This window comes from Saccoglossus kowalevskii, chromosome 5 (genome assembly GCF_978046115.1).
Source record: "Saccoglossus kowalevskii chromosome 5, keSacKowa6.1, whole genome shotgun sequence".
NCBI lineage: Eukaryota > Metazoa > Hemichordata > Enteropneusta > Harrimaniidae > Saccoglossus > Saccoglossus kowalevskii.
In genome coordinates this window covers 36,897,945-36,924,566 of record NC_140645.1, presented here as the reverse complement: position 1 = coordinate 36,924,566, position 26,622 = coordinate 36,897,945, and the positions used below count along the sequence as shown (strand labels likewise).

The following is a 26,622-nucleotide window of genomic DNA, read 5'->3' as shown; positions in this document are numbered from 1 at the left end:
CAGTCACCCTTGTATGTATTGAAGTACTTAGACTACATCAGCTTTAAGCTACCGTAGCTTGCTTTCAAAAAGTCTCATATTAGTAATATGGGTGAATACCGTTGTGTCGTCACCGGAAGCGCTGTCCCAGCACAAACCTGTGTCATATGACGCCTTCGTTGTGTCGTCACCGGAAGCGCTGTCCCAGCACAAACCTGTGTCATATGACGCCTTCGTTGTGTTGTCACCGGAAGCGCTGTCCCAGCACAAACCTGTGTCATATGATGCCTTACCGTTGTGTTGTCACCGGAAGCGCTGTCCCAGCACAAACCTGTGTCATATGACGCCTTACTCGCCGATTTTGGCTAAAATTCCGCTCCGCCGCCTCTTTACAACAGTGTTTATACGCGGAACTTGATATTGCTTTTTATAATTTGGGTTGCCTTTGAATCACATATTTTAGTGAAATATTGTTTATAGAGTGAAATATTATTGTCATACATAATCCAATCTTTGAAACAACAGAAACTAACACATAATAACGATAATCAAATTTGTGTTTGAAGTTTGAAAGTAGTTGCATTATTTCCGGTTTCAACTAGTTCGAAAATAGAACGTCCTTGAGCGCAATAAAATCACGCGTAGAACTTCGTCCGAACCAGACTCTAGCAGCGTAAACTAATTGCAATTTGCGCAATTTGGGCCCAGTTTGTTCTTACAAGTTTTCTAAGTTTCATTTATCATTATTTAGTAAACAGGTCTCTGGAACGATTAAATATATCCATAAAATACGTGCCAATCGACGATTGATTTCAAAACGTTCGAAATTTCGAACAAACTCCCGGCACACCTTGCGCGATATGCGTCAGATCGGTGTAGAAGACGCCGAACTGCAGCGTCAATGGGGTGAATACTACTAACATTTTTATGAAAAGACTATGCCAGCATAGGAGTTAATTTACACATAGACTGTAACTGTATGTATTGCTGGTAGTATTGGTAAGTAGTCAGTGGACAGGGTACAACAAGTACACTCCCATCTGAGATCTAGGACTTACCTGTTACTCCATCTGTAGGGTTAGGAAAGACAGCAGCACTGTGACAATAGTAGCCAGCTGAACAGTTACATGTATCCCTGATAGACTTACCTGTTACTCCATCTGTAGGGTTAGGAAAGACTGCAGCACTGTGACAATAGTAGCCAGCTGAACAGTTACATGTATCCCTGATAGACTTACCTGTTACTCCATCTGTAGGGTTAGGAAAGACTGCAGCACTGTGACAATAGTAGCCAGCTGAACAGTTACATGTATCCCTGATAGACTTACCTGTTACTCCATCTGTAGGGTTAGGAAAGACAGCAGCACTGTGACAATAGTAGCCAGCTGAACAGTTACATGTATCCCTGATAGACTTACCTGTTACTCCATCTGTAGGGTTAGGAAAGACTGCAGCACTGTGACAATAGTAGCCAGCTGAACAGTTACATGTATCCCTGATAGACTTACCTGTTACTCCATCTGTAGGGTTAGGAAAGACAGCAGCACTGTGACAATAGTAGCCAGCTGAACAGTTACATGTATCCCTGATAGACTTACCTGTTACTCCATCTGTAGGGTTAGGAAAGACAGCAGCACTGTGACAATAGTAGCCAGCTGAACAGTTACATGTATCCCTGATAGACTTACCTGTTACTCCATCTGTAGGGTTAGGAAAGACAGCAGCACTGTGACAATAGTAGCCAACTGAACAGTTACATGTATCCCTGATAGACTTACCTGTTACTCCATCTGTAGGGCTAGGAAAGACAGCAGCACTGTGACAATAGTAGCCAGCTGAACAGTTACATGTATCCCTGATAGACTTACCTGTTACTCCATCTGTAGGGTTAGGAAAGACAGCAGCACTGTGACAATAGTAGCCAGCTGAACAGTTACATGTATCCCTGATAGACTTACCTGTTACTCCATCTGTAGGGTTAGGAAAGACAGCAGCACTGTGACAATAGTAGCCAGCTGAACAGTTACATGTATCCCTGATAGACTTACCTGTTACTCCATCTGTAGGGTTAGGAAAGACAGCAGCACTGTGACAATAGTAGCCAGCTGAACAGTTACATGTATCCCTGATAGACTTACCTGTTACTCCATCTGTAGGGTTAGGAAAGACAGCAGCACTGTGACAATAGTAGCCAGCTGAACAGTTACATGTATCCCTGATAGACTTACCTGTTACTCCATCTGTAGGGTTAGGAAAGACAGCAGCACTGTGACAATAGTAGCCAGCTGAACAGTTACATGTATCCCTGATAGACTTACCTGTTACTCCATCTGTAGGGTTAGGAAAGACAGCAGCACTGTGACAATAGTAGCCAACTGAACAGTTACATGTATCCCTGATAGACTTACCTGTTACTCCATCTGTAGGGTTAGGAAAGACTGCAGCACTGTGACAATAGTAGCCAGCTGAACAGTTACATGTATCCCTGATAGACTTACCTGTTACTCCATCTGTAGGGTTAGGGAAGACAGCAGCACTGTGACAATAGTAGCCAGCTGAACAGTTACATGTATCCCTGATAGACTTACCTGTTACTCCATCTGTAGGGTTAGGGAAGACTGCAGCACTGTGACAATAGTAGCCAGCTGAACAGTTACATGTATCCCTGATAGACTTACCTGTTACTCCATCTGTAGGGTTAGGAAAGACTGCAGCACTGTGACAATAGTAGCCAGCTGAACAGTTACATGTATCCCTGATAGACTTACCTGTTACTCCATCTGTAGGGTTAGGGAAGACAGCAGCACTGTGACAATAGTAGCCAGCTGAACAGTTACATGTATCCCTGATAGACTTACCTGTTACTCCATCTGTAGGGTTAGGGAAGACAGCAGCACTGTGACAATAGTAGCCAACTGAACAGTTACATGTATCCCTGATAGACTTACCTGTTACTCCATCTGTAGGGTTAGGAAAGACAGCAGCACTGTGACAATAGTAGCCAACTGAACAGTTACATGTATCCCTGATAGACTTACCTGTTACTCCATCTGTAGGGTTAGGAAAGACTGCAGCACTGTGACAATAGTAGCCAGCTGAACAGTTACATGTATCCCTGATAGACTTACCTGTTACTCCATCTGTAGGGTTAGGAAAGACAGCAGCACTGTGACAATAGTAGCCAGTGGAACAGTTACATGTATCCCTGATAGACTTACCCGTTACTCCATCTGTAGGGTTAGGGAAGACTGCAGCACTGTGACAATAGTAGCCAGCTGAACAGTTACATGTATCCCTGATAGACTTACCTGTTACTCCATCTGTAGGGTTAGGGAAGACAGCAGCACTGTGACAATAGTAGCCAACTGAACAGTTACATGTATCCCTGATAGACTTACCTGTTACTCCATCTGTAGGGTTAGGAAAGACAGCAGCACTGTGACAATAGTAGCCAGTGGAACAGTTACATGTATCCCTGATAGACTTACCTGTTACTCCATCTGTAGGGTTAGGGAAGACAGCAGCACTGTGACAATAGTAGCCAACTGAACAGTTACATGTATCCCTGATAGACTTACCTGTTACTCCATCTGTAGGGTTAGGGAAGACAGCAGCACTGTGACAATAGTAGCCAACTGAACAGTTACATGTATCCCTGATAGACTTACCTGTTACTCCATCTGTAGGGTTAGGGAAGACAGCAGCACTGTGACAATAGTAGCCAACTGAACAGTTACATGTATCCCTGATAGACTTACCTGTTACTCCATCTGTAGGGTTAGGAAAGACTGCAGCACTGTGACAATAGTAGCCAACTGAACAGTTACATGTATCCCTGATAGACTTACCTGTTACTCCATCTGTAGGGTTAGGAAAGACAGCAGCACTGTGACAATAGTAGCCAGTGGAACAGTTACATGTATCCCTGATAGACTTACCCGTTACTCCATCTGTAGGGTTAGGGAAGACTGCAGCACTGTGACAATAGTAGCCAGCTGAACAGTTACATGTATCCCTGATAGACTTACCTGTTACTCCATCTGTAGGGTTAGGGAAGACAGCAGCACTGTGACAATAGTAGCCAGCTGAACAGTTACATGTATCCCTGATAGACTTACCTGTTACTCCATCTGTAGGGTTAGGAAAGACAGCAGCACTGTGACAATAGTAGCCAGCTGAACAGTTACATGTATCCCTGATAGACTTACCTGTTACTCCATCTGTAGGGTTAGGGAAGACAGCAGCACTGTGACAATAGTAGCCAGCTGAACAGTTACATGTATCCCTGATAGACTTACCTGTTACTCCATCTGTAGGGTTAGGAAAGACAGCAGCACTGTGACAATAGTAGCCAGCTGAACAGTTACATGTATCCCTGATAGACTTACCTGTTACTCCATCTGTAGGGTTAGGAAAGACAGCAGCACTGTGACAATAGTAGCCAGCTGAACAGTTACATGTATCCCTGATAGACTTACCTGTTACTCCATCTGTAGGGTTAGGGAAGACAGCAGCACTGTGACAATAGTAGCCAGCTGAACAGTTACATGTATCCCTGATAGACTTACCTGTTACTCCATCTGTAGGGTTAGGAAAGACAGCAGCACTGTGACAATAGTAGCCAGCTGAACAGTTACATGTATCCCTGATAGACTTACCTGTTACTCCATCTGTAGGGTTAGGGAAGACAGCAGCACTGTGACAATAGTAGCCAGCTGAACAGTTACATGTATCCCTGATAGACTTACCTGTTACTCCATCTGTAGGGTTAGGAAAGACAGCAGCACTGTGACAATAGTAGCCAGCTGAACAGTTACATGTATCCCTGATAGACTTACCTGTTACTCCATCTGTAGGGTTAGGAAAGACAGCAGCACTGTGACAATAGTAGCCAGCTGAACAGTTACATGTATCCCTGATAGACTTACCTGTTACTCCATCTGTAGGGTTAGGAAGACAGCAGCACTGTGACAATAGTAGCCAGCTGAACAGTTACATGTATCCCTGATAGACTTACCTGTTACTCCATCTGTAGGGTTAGGGAAGACAGCAGCACTGTGACAATAGTAGCCAGCTGAACAGTTACATGTATCCCTGATAGACTTACCTGTTACTCCATCTGTAGGGTTAGGAAAGACAGCAGCACTGTGACAATAGTAGCCAGCTGAACAGTTACATGTATCCCTGATAGACTTACCTGTTACTCCATCTGTAGGGTTAGGAAAGACAGCAGCACTGTGACAATAGTAGCCAGCTGAACAGTTACATGTATCCCTGATAGACTTACCTGTTACTCCATCTGTAGGGTTAGGAAAGACAGCAGCACTGTGACAATAGTAGCCAACTGAACAGTTACATGTATCCCTGATAGACTTACCTGTTACTCCATCTGTAGGGTTAGGAAAGACAGCAGCACTGTGACAATAGTAGCCAGCTGAACAGTTACATGTATCCCTGATAGACTTACCTGTTACTCCATCTGTAGGGTTAGGAAAGACTGCAGCACTGTGACAATAGTAGCCAGCTGAACAGTTACATGTATCCCTGATAGACTTACCTGTTACTCCATCTGTAGGGTTAGGAAAGACAGCAGCACTGTGACAATAGTAGCCAACTGAACAGTTACATGTATCCCTGATAGACTTACCTGTTACTCCATCTGTAGGGTTAGGAAAGACTGCAGCACTGTGACAATAGTAGCCAACTGAACAGTTACATGTATCCCTGATAGACTTACCTGTTACTCCATCTGTAGGGTTAGGAAAGACAGCAGCACTGTGACAATAGTAGCCAACTGAACAGTTACATGTATCCCTGATAGACTTACCTGTTACTCCATCTGTAGGGTTAGGAAAGACTGCAGCACTGTGACAATAGTAGCCAGCTGAACAGTTACATGTATCCCTGATAGACTTACCTGTTACTCCATCTGTAGGGTTAGGAAAGACAGCAGCACTGTGACAATAGTAGCCAGCTGAACAGTTACATGTATCCCTGATAGACTTACCTGTTACTCCATCTGTAGGGTTAGGAAAGACTGCAGCACTGTGACAATAGTAGCCAGCTGAACAGTTACATGTATCCCTGATAGACTTACCTGTTACTCCATCTGTAGGGTTAGGAAAGACAGCAGCACTGTGACAATAGTAGCCAACTGAACAGTTACATGTATCCCTGATAGACTTACCTGTTACTCCATCTGTAGGGTTAGGAAAGACTGCAGCACTGTGACAATAGTAGCCAGCTGAACAGTTACATGTATCCCTGATAGACTTACCTGTTACTCCATCTGTAGGGTTAGGAAAGACAGCAGCACTGTGACAATAGTAGCCAACTGAACAGTTACATGTATCCCTGATAGACTTACCTGTTACTCCATCTGTAGGGTTAGGAAAGACTGCAGCACTGTGACAATAGTAGCCAGCTGAACAGTTACATGTATCCCTGATAGACTTACCTGTTACTCCATCTGTAGGGTTAGGAAAGACAGCAGCACTGTGACAATAGTAGCCAACTGAACAGTTACATGTATCCCTGATAGACTTACCTGTTACTCCATCTGTAGGGTTAGGAAAGACTGCAGCACTGTGACAATAGTAGCCAGCTGAACAGTTACATGTATCCCTGATAGACTTACCTGTTACTCCATCTGTAGGGTTAGGAAAGACAGCAGCACTGTGACAATAGTAGCCAGCTGAACAGTTACATGTATCCCTGATAGACTTACCTGTTACTCCATCTGTAGGGTTAGGAAAGACAGCAGCACTGTGACAATAGTAGCCAGCTGAACAGTTACATGTATCCCTGATAGACTTACCTGTTACTCCATCTGTAGGGTTAGGAAAGACAGCAGCACTGTGACAATAGTAGCCAACTGAACAGTTACATGTATCCCTGATAGACTTACCTGTTACTCCATCTGTAGGGTTAGGAAAGACAGCAGCACTGTGACAATAGTAGCCAGCTGAACAGTTACATGTATCCCTGATAGACTTACCTGTTACTCCATCTGTAGGGTTAGGAAAGACTGCAGCACTGTGACAATAGTAGCCAACTGAACAGTTACATGTATCCCTGATAGACTTACCTGTTACTCCATCTGTAGGGTTAGGAAAGACTGCAGCACTGTGACAATAGTAGCCAGCTGAACAGTTACATGTATCCCTGATAGACTTACCTGTTACTCCATCTGTAGGGTTAGGAAAGACAGCAGCACTGTGACAATAGTAGCCAACTGAACAGTTACATGTATCCCTGATAGACTTACCTGTTACTCCATCTGTAGGGTTAGGAAAGACAGCAGCACTGTGACAATAGTAGCCAGCTGAACAGTTACATGTATCCCTGATAGACTTACCTGTTACTCCATCTGTAGGGTTAGGAAAGACAGCAGCACTGTGACAATAGTAGCCAACTGAACAGTTACATGTATCCCTGATAGACTTACCTGTTACTCCATCTGTAGGGTTAGGAAAGACTGCAGCACTGTGACAATAGTAGCCAGCTGAACAGTTACATGTATCCCTGATAGACTTACCTGTTACTCCATCTGTAGGGTTAGGAAAGACAGCAGCACTGTGACAATAGTAGCCAACTGAACAGTTACATGTATCCCTGATAGACTTACCTGTTACTCCATCTGTAGGGTTAGGAAAGACAGCAGCACTGTGACAATAGTAGCCAGTGGAACAGTTACATGTATCCCTGATAGACTTACCCGTTACTCCATCTGTAGGGTTAGGGAAGACTGCAGCACTGTGACAATAGTAGCCAGCTGAACAGTTACATGTATCCCTGATAGACTTACCTGTTACTCCATCTGTAGGGTTAGGAAAGACAGCAGCACTGTGACAATAGTAGCCAGCTGAACAGTTACATGTATCCCTGATAGACTTACCTGTTACTCCATCTGTAGGGTTAGGAAAGACTGCAGCACTGTGACAATAGTAGCCAGCTGAACAGTTACATGTATCCCTGATAGACTTACCCGTTACTCCATCTGTAGGGTTAGGGAAGACAGCAGCACTGTGACAATAGTAGCCAGCTGAACAGTTACATGTATCCCTGATAGACTTACCCGTTACTCCATCTGTAGGGTTAGGGAAGACTGCAGCACTGTGACAATAGTAGCCAACTGAACAGTTACATGTATCCCTGATAGACTTACCTGTTACTCCATCTGTAGGGTTAGGAAAGACAGCAGCACTGTGACAATAGTAGCCAGCTGAACAGTTACATGTATCCCTGATAGACTTACCTGTTACTCCATCTGTAGGGTTAGGGAAGACAGCAGCACTGTGACAATAGTAGCCAGCTGAACAGTTACATGTATCCCTGATAGACTTACCCGTTACTCCATCTGTAGGGTTAGGGAAGACTGCAGCACTGTGACAATAGTAGCCAGCTGAACAGTTACATGTATCCCTGATAGACTTACCTGTTACTCCATCTGTAGGGTTAGGAAAGACAGCAGCACTGTGACAATAGTAGCCAGCGGAACAGTTACATGTATCCCTGATAGACTTACCTGTTACTCCATCTGTAGGGTTAGGAAAGACTGCAGCACTGTGACAATAGTAGCCAGCTGAACAGTTACATGTATCCCTGATAGACTTACCCGTTACTCCATCTGTAGGGTTAGGAAAGACAGCAGCACTGTGACAATAGTAGCCAGCGGAACAGTTACATGTATCCCTGATAGACTTACCTGTTACTCCATCTGTAGGGTTAGGAAAGACAGCAGCACTGTGACAATAGTAGCCAGCTGAACAGTTACATGTATCCCTGATAGACTTACCTGTTACTCCATCTGTAGGGTTAGGAAAGACAGCAGCACTGTGACAATAGTAGCCAACTGAACAGTTACATGTATCCCTGATAGACTTACCTGTTACTCCATCTGTAGGGTTAGGAAAGACTGCAGCACTGTGACAATAGTAGCCAGCTGAACAGTTACATGTATCCCTGATAGACTTACCTGTTACTCCATCTGTAGGGTTAGGGAAGACTGCAGCACTGTGACAATAGTAGCCAACTGAACAGTTACATGTATCCCTGATAGACTTACCCGTTACTCCATCTGTAGGGTTAGGAAAGACAGCAGCACTGTGACAATAGTAGCCAGCGGAACAGTTACATGTATCCCTGATAGACTTACCTGTTACTCCATCTGTAGGGTTAGGGAAGACAGCAGCACTGTGACAATAGTAGCCAGCTGAACAGTTACATGTATCCCTGATAGACTTACCTGTTACTCCATCTGTAGGGTTAGGAAAGACAGCAGCACTGTGACAATAGTAGCCAACTGAACAGTTACATGTATCCCTGATAGACTTACCCGTTACTCCATCTGTAGGGTTAGGAAAGACAGCAGCACTGTGACAATAGTAGCCAGCGGAACAGTTACATGTATCCCTGATAGACTTACCTGTTACTCCATCTGTAGGGTTAGGAAAGACAGCAGCACTGTGACAATAGTAGCCAGCTGAACAGTTACATGTATCCCTGATAGACTTACCTGTTACTCCATCTGTAGGGTTAGGAAAGACAGCAGCACTGTGACAATAGTAGCCAGCGGAATAGTTACATGTATCCCTGATAGACTTACCCGTTACTCCATCTGTAGGGTTAGGAAAGACAGCAGCACTGTGACAATAGTAGCCAGCGGAACAGTTACATGTATCCCTGATAGACTTACCTGTTACTCCATCTGTAGGGTTAGGAAAGACAGCAGCACTGTGACAATAGTAGCCAGCTGAACAGTTACATGTATCCCTGATAGACTTACCTGTTACTCCATCTGTAGGGTTAGGAAAGACAGCAGCACTGTGACAATAGTAGCCAGCGGAATAGTTACATGTATCCCTGATAGACTTACCTGTTACTCCATCTGTAGGGTTAGGAAAGACAGCAGCACTGTGACAATAGTAGCCAGCTGAACAGTTACATGTATCCCTGATAGACTTACCTGTTACTCCATCTGTAGGGTTAGGAAAGACAGCAGCACTGTGACAATAGTAGCCAGCTGAACAGTTACATGTATCCCTGATAGACTTACCTGTTACTCCATCTGTAGGGTTAGGAAAGACTGCAGCACTGTGACAATAGTAGCCAGTGGAACAGTTACATGTATCCCTGATAGACTTACCTGTTACTCCATCTGTAGGGTTAGGGAAGACTGCAGCACTGTGACAATAGTAGCCAGTGGAACAGTTACATGTATCCCTGATAGACTTACCTGTTACTCCATCTGTAGGGTTAGGGAAGACAGCAGCACTGTGACAATAGTAGCCAGCGGAACAGTTACATGTATCCCTGATAGACTTACCTGTTACTCCATCTGTAGGGTTAGGAAAGACAGCAGCACTGTGACAATAGTAGCCAGTGGAACAGTTACATGTATCCCTGATAGACTTACCTGTTACTCCATCTGTAGGGTTAGGAAAGACTGCAGCACTGTGACAATAGTAGCCAGCTGAACAGTTACATGTATCCCTGATAGACTTACCTGTTACTCCATCTGTAGGGTTAGGGAAGACAGCAGCACTGTGACAATAGTAGCCAGCTGAACAGTTACATGTATCCCTGATAGACTTACCCGTTACTCCATCTGTAGGGTTAGGAAAGACAGCAGCACTGTGACAATAGTAGCCAGCTGAACAGTTACATGTATCCCTGATAGACTTACCTGTTACTCCATCTGTAGGGTTAGGAAAGACTGCAGCACTGTGACAATAGTAGCCGGCGGAACAGTTATCAGTTGGTTCATACAATCCATTACTACCACAGAAGGAGCCTGGCGTACAGTCTAAAGGTAAGGAACTACCAGCTGGACAGAATTCACCAGATAAACATTGCCCTCCTTGGACAGCATCAACTGGTTGTGCAAATTCTGATCCATTCTTGCAGAAGTATCCGGGATCACAGTCACCAGAAGGCCAATCCAACCCTTGATTGCCGCAATACAAACTAGAATACATTAGAAAGTAACATTGTTAAGTATTTTATGTCAATACTAAATCATGCTTTGCCACTGAATCGACATGCTTGAATTTTTAAAAAACAAAAAAAGGTTACTGTTAATCATTTCTATTGTAACAGAAAAAGAAGTAAATTCATATTGAATTACTATGGAAATTGACCACCACAGCAGGGTTTTTACCTGGAACACTGTCACGGTCAATGAAATACAACACTCATAAAATAGTGTCAACAATGAAATACATGCTTTTCAATGGATGACTCTTTTATGAACATTTTCTTTGAATATTGCACAATACAGCGGGTACACCACAAGTAAGCACAGTGTGGTATTTTAGAAACAGTCAGCAGGAGACCATGATTGGTCTATTTTGTACCATGATTGTCGTTAATGTTTAGGTGCTTAATGATAAGTACACATCAAGGTACTGTTTACGCAATGTCATAACCAAGTTTACAAGGATACAAAAGACACCAATATAATAAGCTAATTACCCAGGTGGACAAGCTAGACAATCACCAATGGTAGTTCTTTCTGTCAGATTATTAAATGTTCCTCTAGGACATGGATACTGGTAAGGACTCGTTGTCTGGTCTTCACAATAGTAGCCACCAGGACAGGAATCTGGTATAGTAGTGTTCTCATAGCAGTAGAATCCAGCTGGACACACAGTACACGATGTTTGTTTTGTAATATTTGTGTATCTACCAGCTGGACATGGTATAGGATATTCAGAACCTGCTGGACATCGATAACCTGTACATAAAATATAATACAAAACATTATACATCTCTTTGCCTACAGACAATAACCATGTTTAACAAAAACTCCTAATTCTAAAGTTGGATACATGGTTTCAAAATAGAAATCACATCAAAATTTAATTAATTTCTGATTTAAATTTGCAATTTGCAAAATAAACTATGAAGTAGTACCAGTATTTAAAGTGGCCTAACTATACACTGTGAATGCAGATCGTGTTTGTTTTTAAGGGCGGTGGTCGTCGCACAGTGCGTGTTCGAATCTCATGTAAACAAACAATGCATTTTACACACGTCACTATGAGTCCCATATCGAACAGGACACGGCATGACGACCAACGCCCTATAAGGTTCTTAATTGGCTGTCGTAAGTAAGAGCGGTTTAATTATTTGTAGTGAGAACATGGTATGTAACAGACAATGTAAAAATTGTAATATCATGGAATAGTGATTTGTAACCATGACGATATTTCATACCTGTAGGGCATTCATCACCATAAGTTGGATCTGTAGGTTGATATTCTGGAGAGCCTTTAAGACAATAGTAGCCAGGTGCACATTGTCCGGTTACATCTGTCATATTATAATCATCACAGTAATAGCCAGCTGTACACAGGGTACACTCTGACAGAGCGGTAAGATGAGTTGATGTACTATAAAATAAATATGCAAAGTTAGTACAGGGTACACTCTGTCAGAGCAGTAATATGGCTTGATGTAATATAAAATAAATATGCAAATTTAGCACAGGGTACACTCTGTCAGAGCAGTAATATGGGTTGATGTACTATAAAATAAATATGCAAAGTTAGCACAGGGTACACTCTGTCAGAGCAGTAATATGGGTTGATGTACTATAAAATAAATATGCAAAGTTAGCACAGGGTACACTCTGTCAGAGCAGTAATATGGGTTGATGTACTATAAAATAAATATGCAAAGTTAGCACAGGGTACACTCTGTCAGAGCAGTAATATGGGTTGATGTACTATAAAATAAATATGCAAAGTTAGCACAGGGTACACTCTGTCAGAGCAGTAATATGGGTTGATGTACTATAAAATAAATATGCAAATTTAGCACAGGGTACACTCTGTCAGAGCAGTAATATGGATTGATGTACTATAAAATAAATATGCAAATTTAGCACAGGGTACACTCTGTCAGAACAGTATTATGGGTTGATGTACTATAAAATAAATATGCAAAGTTAGCACAGGGTACACTCTGTCAGAGCAGTAATATGGGTTTATGTACTGTAAAATAAATATGCAAATTTAGCACAGGGTATACTCTGTCAGAACAGTATTATGGGTTGATGTACTATAAAATAAATATGCAAATAGCACAGGGTACACTCTGTCAGAGCAGTAATATGGGTTTATGTACTATAAAATAAATATGCAAATAGCACAGGGTACTGATCTCAATTCAGCATATGCTCTATTAACACATAGAAAAGAATTTGTAAATGTAATGCATTGAGATCATTAGTTAGTGTTACTGCGCCCTCTACAGCTAATATTAGACATGAGCGATGATGTCATATTTTGTTAAACAGTAAGGTTCTGTTTGCATCTTCTCTGGTGTTTCATAGCGTGAGTACACAACAGTAAATACGTTAGCACTGTCTGAAACAATCAAATCAGTCTGAGATCAAAATACTACAAATAAATTTTAGATATCAAGCAAGTGATGCATGTTATCATACACTTTCAATAAAGCCAATACTAACCTATATGTCCCAGGTGGACAAGGTGTAGGGTTTCCACTTCCTTCTGGGCAGTAGAACCCCACAGGACAAATACCCCAAAAGTCTGTCTCAGAACCAAATGGTCCTACTTGTTCGGCTCCTCTCTTAGACCAGAAACCAGCCGAGGTTAATCCAGTACCATTTGAAAGCCCTTCAGTTTCACAATACATCCCCGGAAGACAATCACTACATTCTAACATATCAGTCAAACCTTCCCGAATTCCGTAAGTTCCAATAGGACAAGCTTTGGGAACAGTCTCTAAGAGAGCATTAGTGCTACCCACACAGTAGAATCCTTGCGGGCACAAAATTGGATCATTATCCCATTGACAAAAATATCCAGGATCACAATTCTTGCATTTAGACATACCCGTCTCATTAGCATATGTGCCAATTGGACACACTGCTTCATCGTATGAGCCTTCCTCACAGTATCTTCTGACAGAACATGGTGCACCAGTGATATTATCATGTGGGTTTCCCTGAACAGCACCTCCTATACAGTAATAACCAGGCAAGCACATTGCAGTGGGAGCATCAGCACCAGTCACATTGCAAAAATATCCAGGATCACATTCTATACACTCTGATATATTCTTGGCACCAAGATAGTTGAGATAAGTTCCTGTGGGGCACTCAATCATTGATGTAGTACCTTCTGGACAGTAGTGACCTTTAGAGCATATGTCACCCCATGTCAATATAATCTGGTTATCCGTTGGATCATCATTATACACCGGATTTGAGAACTCAGCATTAAGAAAACATATATGTCCCGCATCGCATTTACCAGATGGTTCCACCAAGGCATTATCACTGCAGTAGTAGCCAGGAGGACAATCTGTACAGTTGTCTTCAGATGTCATATATTCAAACGGTTGATACGTCCCTACTTTACATGCCTGAGGAGTGTAGGCACTAGGACCACAGTACCAACCTGCAGGGCAAGCAGTCTGGTTAGTCAATGCTTTCTCCGGACAATAAAACCCAGGATCACATTCTAAACAAAATTCAGCACGGTCATATGGCATGTAGGTTCCTAATTCACATTGATATGGCATTGCAGACCCAGCAGGGGAATAATATCCAGGCTGGGTTAAGGTCTGGTTGGCTGTTCTGGCTCCACCAGTGCAGTAGTGTCCGGGATTACAAGGACCTGTAGGTTCTGGAGTTCTAGCATTACTGCAGTAGAAACCTTGATCGCAAGGATAGCAGTCATAATGATTCACAGCACCAGATGTGTTACTATAAGTACCAGGAGGACATGGCTGACTTTCATAAGAACCCACTGTGCAATAGCCTCCAGCTGGACACAGTTCTCCAGTGTAACCATCAGTTGGTGTTGATGTATAGGCACCAGAATAACATAGGTAGCCAGGGTCACATGGGCCACGAGGTTTATACAGACCCTGAGTGTCACAGAACTGTCCTGGATCACATAGCGGACAATCCGATATTGCTGCAGCATCTGGTGACAAGTATACAATATGTTATGTGTGATTTTAACTAAAGACAAGTAATAATACAAACATTATGGGGCAAAGGTTAAAGATTTAGAAGTCTTATTGATGTGAAAATAAAGTAGAACTAATCAAATACCAAAGCTGACTCAGTATAACACTCCCCTGCTCTCATTTAATAAGAACCCTTTGCCTTTCCTGAATTCTGCTCGTTTGTCAGTCATATTGCAAACTAAATGTACAAAACCTACTCCCTAAATTTCATATAATTTGATATAGGGTTATAAAAATTACAACATGTCTTATAAATAGTATTTATTAACAATGGCATGGTCATTGTGTAAAACATTTTGCTTGCCATCAGAGAATTGGCAAACGTTTTGATGTGACCAATGTGACTACACATAAAAGATCTATCACCTGAATTTAAAGATAGTTTTGCCAAGCCTGACGTAAAAAAACTATCAGCGTAATCCTATTTTGATACAACAGGTATAGAAGGGATGAAGCTACCAATCAGGGTGATTCTATTCTGATACAACAGAGATTGAAGGGATGAAGCTACCAGTCAGGGTGATTCTATTCTGATACAACAGGGATTGAAGGGATGAAGCCACCAGTAAGGGTGATTCTATTCTGATACAACAGGGGTGGAAGCGATGAAGCTACCAATAAGGGTGATTCTATTCTGATACAACAGGGATTGAAGGGATGAAGCTACCAGTCAGGGTGATTCTATTCTGATACAACAGGGGTGGAAGGGATGAAGCTACCAGTCAGGGTGATTCTATTCTGATACAACAGGGGTGGAAGCGATGAAGCTACCAGTCAGGGTGATTCTATTCTGATACAACAGGGGTGGAAGCGATGAAGCTACCAGTCAGGGTGATTCTATTCTGATACAACAGGGGTGGAAGGGATGAAGCTATCAGTCAGGGTGATTCTATTCTGATACAACAGGGATTGAAGGGATGAAGCTACCAGTCAGGGTGATTCTATTCTGATACAACAGGGGTGGAAGCGATGAAGCTACCAGTCAGGGTGATTCTATTCTGATACAACAGGGGTGGAAGGGATGAAGCTACCAGTCAGGGTGATTCTATTCTGATACACCAGGGGTGGAAGGGATGAAGCTACCAGTCAGGGTGATTCTATTCTGATACAACAGGGATTGAAGGGATGAAGCTACCAGTCAGGGTGATTCTATTCTGATACGACAGGGGTGGAAGGGATGAAGCTACCAGTCAGGGTGATTCTATTCTGATACAACAGGGATTGAAGGGATAAAGCTACCAGTCAGGGTGATTCTATTCTGATACAACAGGGGTGGAAGCGATGAAGCTACCAGTCAGGGTGATTCTATTCTGATACAACAGGGATTAAAGGGATGAAGCTACCAGTCAGGGTGATTCTATTCTGATACAACAGGGGTGGAAGGGATGAAGCTACCAGTCAGGGTGATTCTATTCTGATACAACAGGGGTGGAACGGATGAAGCTACCAGTCAGGGTGATTCTATTCTGATACAACAGGGGTGGAAGGGATGAAGCTACCAGTCAGGGTGATTCTATTCTGATACAACAGGGGTGGAAGCGATGAAGCTACCAGTCAGGGTGATTCTATTCTGATACAACAGGGGTGGAAGCGATGAAGCTACCAGTCAGGGTGATTCTATTCTGATACAACAGGGATTGAAGGGATGAAGCTACCAGTCAGGGCGATTCTATTCTGATACAACAGGGGTGGAAGCTATGAAGCTACCAGTCAGGGTGATTCTATTCTGATACAACAGGGGTGGAAGGGATGAAGCTACCAGTCAGGGTGATTCTTTTCTGATACAACAGGGGTGGAAGGGATGAAGCTACCAGTCAGGGTGATTCTATTCTGATACAACAGGGGTGGAAGCGATGAAGCTACCAGTCAGGGTGATTCTATTCTGATACAACAGGGGTGGAAGCGATGAAGCTACCAGTCAGGGTGATTCTATTCTGATACAACATGGATTGAAGGGATGAAGCTACCAGTCAGGGTGATTCTATTCTGATACAACAGGGATTGAAGGGATGAAGCTACCAGTCAGGGTGATTCTATTCTGATACAACAGGGATTGAAGGGATGAAGCTACCAGTCAGGGTGATTCTATTCTGATACAACAGGGGTGGAAGGGATGAAGCTACCAGTCAGGGTGATTCTATTCTGATACAACAGGGGTGGAAGGGATGAAGCTACCAGTCAGGGTGATTCTATTCTGATACAACAGGGGTGGAAGCGATGAAGCTACCAGTCAGGGTGATTCTATTCTGATACAACAGGGGTGGAAGCGATGAAGCTACCAGTCAGGGTGATTCTATTCTGATACAACAGGGGTGGAAGCGATGAAGCTACCAGTCAGGGTGATTCTATTCTGATACAACAGGGGTGGAAGCGATGAAGCTACCAGTCAGGGTGATTCTATTCTGATACAACAGGGATTGAAGGGATGAAGCTACCAGTCAGGGTGATTCTATTCTGATACAACAGGGGTGGAAGCGATGAAGCTACCAGTCAGGGTGATTCTATTCTGATACAACAGGGATTGAAGGGATGAAGCTACCAGTCAGGGTGATTCTATTCTGATACAACAGGGGTGGAAGCGATGAAGCTACCAGTCAGGGTGATTCTATTCTGATACAACAGGGGTGGAAGTGATGAAGCTACCAGTCAGGGTGATTCTATTCTGATACAACAGGGGTGGAAGCGATGAAGCTACCAGTCAGGGTGATTCTATTCTGATACAACAGGGGTGGAAGCGATGAAGCTACCAGTCAGGGTGATTCTATTCTGATACAACAGGGATTGAAGGGATGAAGCTACCAGTCAGGGTGATTCTATTCTGATACAACAGGGGTGGAAGCGATGAAGCTACCAGTCAGGGTGATTCTATTCTGATACAACAGGGATTGAAGGGATGAAGCTACCAGTCAGGGTGATTCTATTCTGATACAACAGGGGTGGAAGCGATGAAGCTACCAGTCAGGGTGATTCTATTCTGATACAACAGGGGTGGAAGCGATGAAGCTACCAGTCAGGGTGATTCTATTCTGATACAACAGGGGTGGAAGCGATGAAGCTACCAGTCAGGGTGATTCTATGCTGATACAACAGGGATTGAAGGGATGAAGCTACCAGTCAGGGTGATTCTATTCTGATACAACAGGGGTGGAAGCGATGAAGCTACCAGTCAGGGTGATTCTATTCTGATACAACAGGGATTGAAGGGATGAAGCTACCAGTCAGGGTGATTCTATTCTGATACAACAGGGGTGGAAGAGATGAAGCTACCAGTCAGGGTGATTCTATTCTGATACAACAAGGATTGAAGGGATGAAGCTACCAGTCAGGGTGATTCTATTCTGATACAACAGGGGTGGAAGCGATGAAGCTACCAGTCAGGGTGATTCTATTTAGATACAACAGGGATTGAAGGGATGAAGCTACCAGTCAGGGTGATTCTATTCTGATACAACAGGGGTGGAAGCGATGAAGCTACCAGTCAGGGTGATTCTATTCTGATACAACAGGGATTGAAGGGATGAAGCTACCAGTCAGGGTGATTCTATTCTGATACAACAGGGATTGAAGGGATGAAGCTACCAGTCAGGGTGATTCTATTCTGATACAACAGGGGTGGAAGCGATGAAGCTACCAGTCAGGGTGATTCTATTCTGATACAACAGGGGTGGAAGCGATGAAGCTACCAGTCAGGGTGATTCTATTCTGATACAACAGGGGTGGAAGCGATGAAGCTACCAGTCAGGGTGATTCTATTCTGATACAACAGGGATTGAAGGGATGAAGCTACCAGTCAGGGTAATTCTATTCTGATACAACAGGGGTGGAAGCGATGAAGCTACCAGTCAGGGTGATTCTATTCTGATACAACAGGGATTGAAGGGATGAAGCTACCAGTCAGGGTGATTCTATTCTGATACAACAGGGGTGGAAGCGATGAAGCTACCAGTCAGGGTGATTCTATTCTGATACAACAGGGGTGGAAGCGATGAAGCTACCAGTCAGGGTGATTCTATTCTGATACAACAGGGGTGGAAGCGATGAAGCTACCAGTCAGGGTGATTCTATTCTGATACAACAGGGGTGGAAGCGATGAAGCTACCAGTCAGGGTGATTCTATTCTGATACAACAGGGGTGGAAGCGATGAAGCTACCAGTCAGGGTGATTCTATTCTGATACAACAGGGATTGAAGGGATGAAGCTACCAGTCAGGGTGATTCTATTCTGATACAACAGGGGTGGAAGCGATGAAGCTACCAGTCAGGGTGATTCTATTCTGATACAACAGGGATTGAAGGGATGAAGCTACCAGTCAGGGTGATTCTATTCTGATACAACAGGGATTGAAGGGATGAAGCTACCAGTCAGGGTGATTCTATTCTGATACAACAGGGATTGAAGGGATGAAGCTACCAGTCAGGGTGATTCTATTCTGATACAACAGGGGTGGAAGCGATGAAGCTACCAGTCAGGGTGATTCTATTCTGATACAACAGGGGTGGAAGCGATGAAGCTACCAGTCAGGGTGATTCTATTCTGATACAACAGGGGTGGAAGCGATGAAGCTACCAGTCAGGGTGATTCTATTCTGATACAACAGGGGTGGAAGCGATGAAGCTACCAGTCAGGGTAATTCTATGCTGATACAACAGGGATTGAAGGGATGAAGCTACCAGTCAGGGTGATTCTATTCTGATACAACAGGGGTGGAAGCGATGAAGCTACCAGTCAGGGTGATTCTATTCTGATACAACAGGGATTGAAGGGATGAAGCTACCAGTCAGGGTGATTCTATTCTGATACAACAGGGGTGGAAGAGATGAAGCTACCAGTCAGGGTGATTCTATTCTGATACAACAAGGATTGAAGGGATGAAGCTACCAGTCAGGGTGATTCTATTCTGATACAACAGGGGTGGAAGCGATGAAGCTACCAGTCAGGGTGATTCTATTCTGATACAACAGGGATTGAAGGGATGAAGCTACCAGTCAGGGTGATTCTATTCTGATACAACAGGGGTGGAAGCGATGAAGCTACCAGTCAGGGTGATTCTATTCTGATACAACAGGGATTGAAGGGATGAAGCTACCAGTCAGGGTGATTCTATTCTGATACAACAGGGATTGAAGCTACCAGTCAGGGTGATTCTATTCTGATACAACAGGGGTGGAAGGGATGAAGCAACCAAATAGGAAAATAAATATTGGTGCTTGATATTTGAAGGCATTTTCATTTTTATTTTAATTCACATAACACTTGTGAGCTGTGAACTATTTTCTTACTTGTTTGATTTCCATATCTGCCAAGAGGACACAATGTTGGGGCCGATGACCCCAATGGGCAGTAGAAAGCCCGTGGACAATCAATAGGTTCTGCTTGACCAAGTTCACAGTAGTATCCCTCTGGACAAATTGGACAATCTTCTACAACTCCAGCTCCAAGTTGATCACGATATGTTCCTTCAGGACATGGAGTCTGAAACAATACAGAGGGCGACATAACATTTAACAATGCATAGGTACTATTTTCAGACTTGTGGTTTTAAACCCACTCACTGTCATTGTCAATTGTAATGTAATCCCTTTCAATGTCTGCTTGTAACAAATATTTCAAAAATAACTGAAATAAGAATTGATATCAGAAAACCTCTAAAATGAAGGACAAAATATTTTTGCCAGGGAACCATGACAACAGCAAAACATGCAACACATGCAACACATGCAAAACATGCAACACAATGGTCAAAATAGCTCTACTGTCTTTGTGCTTCATCAAAACAAAGTCGATAATGTTCTGTATGATATTATCTATTTGGCATTTGACATATCCCAACTATGGTACCGGGTAGTTTATTTGGATGTTGCCATAGCAATTACAATTGTTATTCTCTTAGAGGTCAACCCATGGTATCTACATCTGAAGTATCAAAGGAATTGAGCTCGTAGTTTCCAGGAAGAAGTCAAAAATATTATTTTTTTACCAAAAACAACAAAAATAATTGCTAAAAATAGAGAATTGAAGATATTGTCATGAAATGAACAAATCTGACAGGATCCATCCAAGGTAAATAAATATCAAGTATCAAAGTAATCAGACAGGTTGTTTTCAAGAAGAAGTCAAATAACTAATTATTAATGAATGGACGACAACATACAATAATCACCTATACATATAAAAAAACTTCTTTTCTGTCATCTTTGATGACAGCAGAGCTAAAAAGACATATATCTGTATTCAATTACCAAGACAAATTAGCATCTAAAGAAATTCAAAATAATATTAATGAATTTCAAAACAATAACTATTCTAATGACAGTACAGGAATTAATAATGCAGTTAAGGATTTTAATACTATGATAGATAATGCGGCAGGCAATATTTTTAACAGGAAAACTAATAAGTGTGCAAAAATTAAACATAAACATAATAAGAGATGGTTTGACAAAGAATGTAAGTTATTGAAAAAAGATCTTTGTATTACATCAAGAATGATTAACAAGTACCCATTTGACATTAAACTTAGAGAACTATTTTACGCTAAAAAGAGAAAATATAAAAATATAGTAAAAACAAAAAGAAAACAAGAACAAAACCTTATTGTAAATAAGCTAACACAGTTAAACAAAACTAACCCTAAACAATTTTGGCAAATTATAAGCAAGTTAAAGAATTCAGACAGAAATCAAGAAAACCCAATTTCACCTGATAAATGGATTGAATACTATAAACAATTGAATACTAAAGATGATTTAACAGACTTTCAGAAAAACATTGTGACTAAAACAGGAATAGTTGAAAATATGCAACAATCAAACAATTGCTTGAATGCTGAAATAACTGAAAAAGAAATTAAAATAGCAATTAACAAACTTAAATCCAAAAAATCAGCTGGATATGATGGGTTCTGTGCAGAACTTATAAAAAACAGTAAAAACCATCTAATTAAACCACTCCATAAATTGTATAATTTAATATTCAATACAGGCATTTATCCTAACATCTGAAATACAAGTATAATTACTCATAATTTTAAAAAAGGGGATAAGGACGAACCAGGAAATTATAGGGGGGTAGCAGTTTCCAGTTGTATCGGCAAAGTGTTCTGTAATTTAGTCAATAATAGGTTATGTGATTTTTCAGAGAAGCATAATATTATAAATAACAATCAGGCTGGGTTTAGAAAAAGTTATCAGACCACTGATCACATTTTTACTCTAAAAACAATAGTTAATAAATACCTGAAACAAAATGGTGAACTATATACATGCTTTGTAGACTTCCGCAAGGCTTTCGATACTGTTTGGAGGGATGGTTTATTTTATAAATTATTAAAGAACGGAATTGATGGGAAACTTTATCATTTAATTAAAAACATGTATAACAATACTAAAACATGTATTCGCTTTGGCAAACAAATATCTCCAATATTTAATACAAATAAGGGTGTGAGACAGGGATGTACTATAACTCCAATGCTTTTTAATCTTTATGTTAATGACTTGAATGACACATTAAAAGATTCAGTAAACCAGGTAACATTAAATAATTATAAAATTAACTCTCTATTTTATGCAGATGACCTAGTATTGATTTCAACAACACAATTAGGTTTGCAAAATGCATTAAATAAACTATCTGAATACTGCCACAAATGGAAACTCCAGGTAAATCTTAATAAAACCAAAGTTATGATTTTCAAAAAGGGAACAATGAGAAAGAGAGAGTTATTTCAATTCCAAGAACAAAATATAAGTTGTGTCAATTCTTATATTTATTTAGGTATAACTTTACAATCAAATGGAAAGTTCCAAGAAACAAGACAACGTTGAGCAGACAAAGCTACTAGAGCAATGTATGCAACTGTTGAAAGCAATGCCAAGAGAGACTGACTGTAGAACATTTATGCACCTTTTTCAGATATGTATTAAACCAATTTTGTTATATGGATCAACAACTTGGGGACATGACATACTAGACAATAATAGATGGGACAAAACACCAACATACGAAAAAACATCCAACAAAGGTATGTAGAGTTCTGGAAGTTGAGTGTAACAAATAATAATAGAAAACTGAGAACGTATATAAAGTTTAAACACTCGTACACTTTTGAACCATATTTGCTCTTATGTAATCTGAAACATAAAAATCTTATTGACTCGTTTCAGAATAAGCAGTCATGTATTAGAAATTGAGAAGGGTAGACATACCCAACCCAAAATACCTTTAGAAGACAGAATCTGTAAGCAATGTTCCCAGATCAAAATTGAAAATGAAGAACATTTCTTCATGGAATGTCTTAGGTACCAAACAGAAAGACAAAAGCTATTTAATAATATCAATATTCCAGAAGAATTGAAAAGTGATGACCAGATATTTAAATATATTATGAGTTCAAGAGAAGATGTACTAATAAGACAAGTTGGTGAATACTTATACAAAATATTTGAAATCAGAAATAACAATAACTGACATTTTACTTTTACTTTAGTTTTATATGTATTGTACTTTATTACTAACATTTTATTGCTGTTCAACCAATGGAAATTATTTCTAAGGATGTGTCTTAATAAATTCATTATTATATTATATTATATTATATAATGATAGAATACTACAAATTACGCATTCAGGCAATACAGGAATAAATCAACCTCCGCTACATGTCAGGCTGATACAATCACTGTACTGCATTTGACATACTGAAAAATGACTAATTTTCACTGGGTTTCAATTTTGCTTATTTTCCATTCCAGGCATATTCAGTGGGATAATGTGTTCTATGCTAAATTTTACATATTCATCGGGTTTTAATTTAGCGCATTTTCCAATCAGCGAAATAAGCAAAATTAAAACCCAGTGAACAATTAATCCTTTTACAGTATTCTTATGATAACGACATAGGATTTTGAAGCAGAGGCTAATTCAGTCTTGCTGGATACGTACATGTTCTGGACCATACGATCCAATAGTTGGTGGAATAGTCCCATATGGATTAGTAAAGTTGGTAGGACAGTAGAATCCTTTACTACAAAACCCAGTTGGATTAATACTTTCTTCTAGACAATACTTCCCAGCATCACATGGTTTACACTCTGTAATGGCACCTAAGTTAAGACCATCGTTGTACGTACCAACTGGACAATTCAATTCTTCCACAGTGGCTAAAACAAATTTCAAACAAACAGAGCATACATTATTTCTTGCAATGGAGGTACTGATATGATTGTCCAACCGAAATGTTAGTGAAACATTTTTGTGTATTTTTCAGTAATGTTGGACCAATCTTGATAAAGATATAAATCTGTCATACATACCTTCAGGACAATAATGAGCCTGGGTACAGTCAGTGGCTTCAGATACAGAGTTTAAACCTGCAAGACAAAACTTGCCTGCAGGGCATCTCATGTTGGTCAACATATCATCTTCTGATGTTGATGTATTATCACAATAATGCCTGAAAATACAAAGACAATATTGTGATGCCAGGAACATAAATCCACACATAAATGTTTCAATAAATGGTAAAAATAAGATTTATAAAATCCAGATAAATGAAACACTAGTGTTTATTTTAATGGACCCTATAAGGTATATGATAAAATAATTATGGACTGGATACAGCTTTTATTGTCATAGGTGGTATAGCTAATGTACTCCTGTAAGCCTATCCTCTTCTGCTTTACAACCTCTGGCTGCAAAAGCCATATTAGTCCATAAACAATAATTCAACTTAAGGTAGAGATGCAGTTTATTTTGAAAATTTTGACAAATTTTACTTTTTTTTATTTTTTATGGCATTGTATGAACATCTGTGTTCTGTGAAAATTTGAAATTAAAATCATTAGTAGAACTCTGTTAAATCCAATGGCGGTGTAAATCAGTATATATTTTCACTTAACTATAAAATATGCAAATTAGCAATTATCTGAGCTTTATTTTAGTGCACATGCCAGAACTTTAAAAAAACATAGTTCCTAGACGCTTTGACCTTTTCTTTTTTGGTTGAACAGTGTTACAAAAATTGTACAGACAACTGGTAGACAGTTTTCAAGACTGCACTTTCTTCATAGTAAACAGATGTACCCGTAAACCAATTTTGACAGGAAACAGAGGCATGGTTTGGAAGCTAATTTTTTTTAAATCACTTTTGACCAAAAAAACACATTTTTGTGCATATTTCAAACTACACTGTCCATAAAAAAAAAATACTTACAAAATTTTAAAATTCATAAAATAAGCTTTCCGAAAATATATTCATCAATGATATTTTAACAGAAAACAAAAATTAAACTTTTAATATTTAACATTTTTTCTAACATTTATTTTATATTTTTACAGTGTTTGTTTATTTGTTTGTTTGTTTATGAAGTAATGTTATATATACAGTATATTGGCCATAGATTATGTATTTTTCATGCATTTTTTTGTGTCAAATATACTATACTATACTATATAGTTTTGTGGACAAGGGAGATCATCTTGGTTGCCTAATTAACTAACTAAAATACCTGTCAGGTAAACTGCATCTCTACCTTAATAGTGGCACCATGATATATCTTGTATTATTACAACGTAAGTAATATAATATAAGGTTATTACGAGGATACCTCAAAGTATGCACGAAGACAGTACAGCGACAGTATCGACCAACATGCAGCGGAGGACGATGCGACAGCATACTGTCTGAGTGCATACTTTGAGGTATTTTTGTAATAACCTTATTATTATACATCACAAAACAAATTAAACAAGTGCTTGATATCATCTACCAGTGATATTTATCCAGGACCAATATATATAAATATAATATTATATAAAATTGGTCATCACTATGGCAACATACTAACTTACCCAATCAGACACACTTTACACTCAGTTTGACCTGCTTTTGTATAGTAGCCAGTACCACATGGTGTAGGTACCACAGTTGCATTCAGACATGTATGACCACCGGGACATGCTAGACAGTCAAATTGGTAACCAGCTGGAGTACCTTGAACTACACCACTTGTGTCTTCGCCATAAGGCATGTAAGTACCCTCAGGACACTCAGTAGGAGTAATAGACGCAAACTCACAAAAGTGACCTGACAACAATATTAAAATAACACTATGCATTAGATTAGACTAGATTAGATTAGATTCAAGCATGGGTTTTATTAAGAGCTGGCCGCCGGCCATATGGCCTGCTATAAGCCTAAACTCTCTGCCCTCTTGACCGCTTTCGCCATTATCGCTGCAATGCTTTTTGGCCTGTTGTTACAAAATGATGGCCTGCTATTAAGTGCATTTGTGAAACCCCTGAGATTGGTTTTAAATTAGATTGGATTGGATTTGAATTGTATGAGGTAAGATTGTATTAGATTAGATGAACTAGATTTTATTAGATTTGATTGGGTTTGAGTAGAGAAGAATGAAATAGAATAGAACAGAACAGAACAGAACATTTATTAAAGAAAATGTTACATGTACATTTTCTTTTTTGCTAACTTAAAGTTGAATTAATTATAATTAAAAGACAAAAGTCATGGAATTGTCAACTCAAATTTGAATTATATGTTGTTTACAGCTGACGTTATAGTCATAGTCCCTCTCGCATGTGCTAAGAACACAAAGGCATGAAGAACAAACAAA

General features: G+C 40.5%; 1 protein-coding gene across 1 annotated transcript in view; it reads right to left on the bottom strand.

The window, feature by feature from the left end:
- The window catches only part of LOC100377425 (uncharacterized), a 154,881-nt gene that overhangs the window by 111,806 nt on the left and 16,453 nt on the right, over positions 1 to 26,622 (bottom strand). Inside the window, exons 15-29 of the mRNA XM_085498985.1 lie at positions 25,841 to 26,075; positions 24,304 to 24,443; positions 23,933 to 24,150; positions 20,269 to 20,461; positions 13,457 to 14,942; positions 12,199 to 12,374; positions 11,669 to 11,716; positions 10,577 to 10,678; positions 10,037 to 10,138; positions 8,867 to 9,058; positions 8,507 to 8,608; positions 7,877 to 8,068; positions 6,977 to 7,078; positions 2,568 to 2,669; positions 1,038 to 1,229 (exon numbers count right to left, since the gene is read on the bottom strand). Coding sequence (XP_085355111.1) covers positions 1,038 to 1,229; positions 2,568 to 2,669; positions 6,977 to 7,078; positions 7,877 to 8,068; positions 8,507 to 8,608; positions 8,867 to 9,058; positions 10,037 to 10,138; positions 10,577 to 10,678; positions 11,669 to 11,716; positions 12,199 to 12,374; positions 13,457 to 14,942; positions 20,269 to 20,461; positions 23,933 to 24,150; positions 24,304 to 24,443; positions 25,841 to 26,075 — 3,582 coding nt within the window. The remainder of the gene's footprint in view (positions 1 to 1,037; positions 1,230 to 2,567; positions 2,670 to 6,976; positions 7,079 to 7,876; positions 8,069 to 8,506; positions 8,609 to 8,866; positions 9,059 to 10,036; positions 10,139 to 10,576; positions 10,679 to 11,668; positions 11,717 to 12,198; positions 12,375 to 13,456; positions 14,943 to 20,268; positions 20,462 to 23,932; positions 24,151 to 24,303; positions 24,444 to 25,840; positions 26,076 to 26,622) is intronic.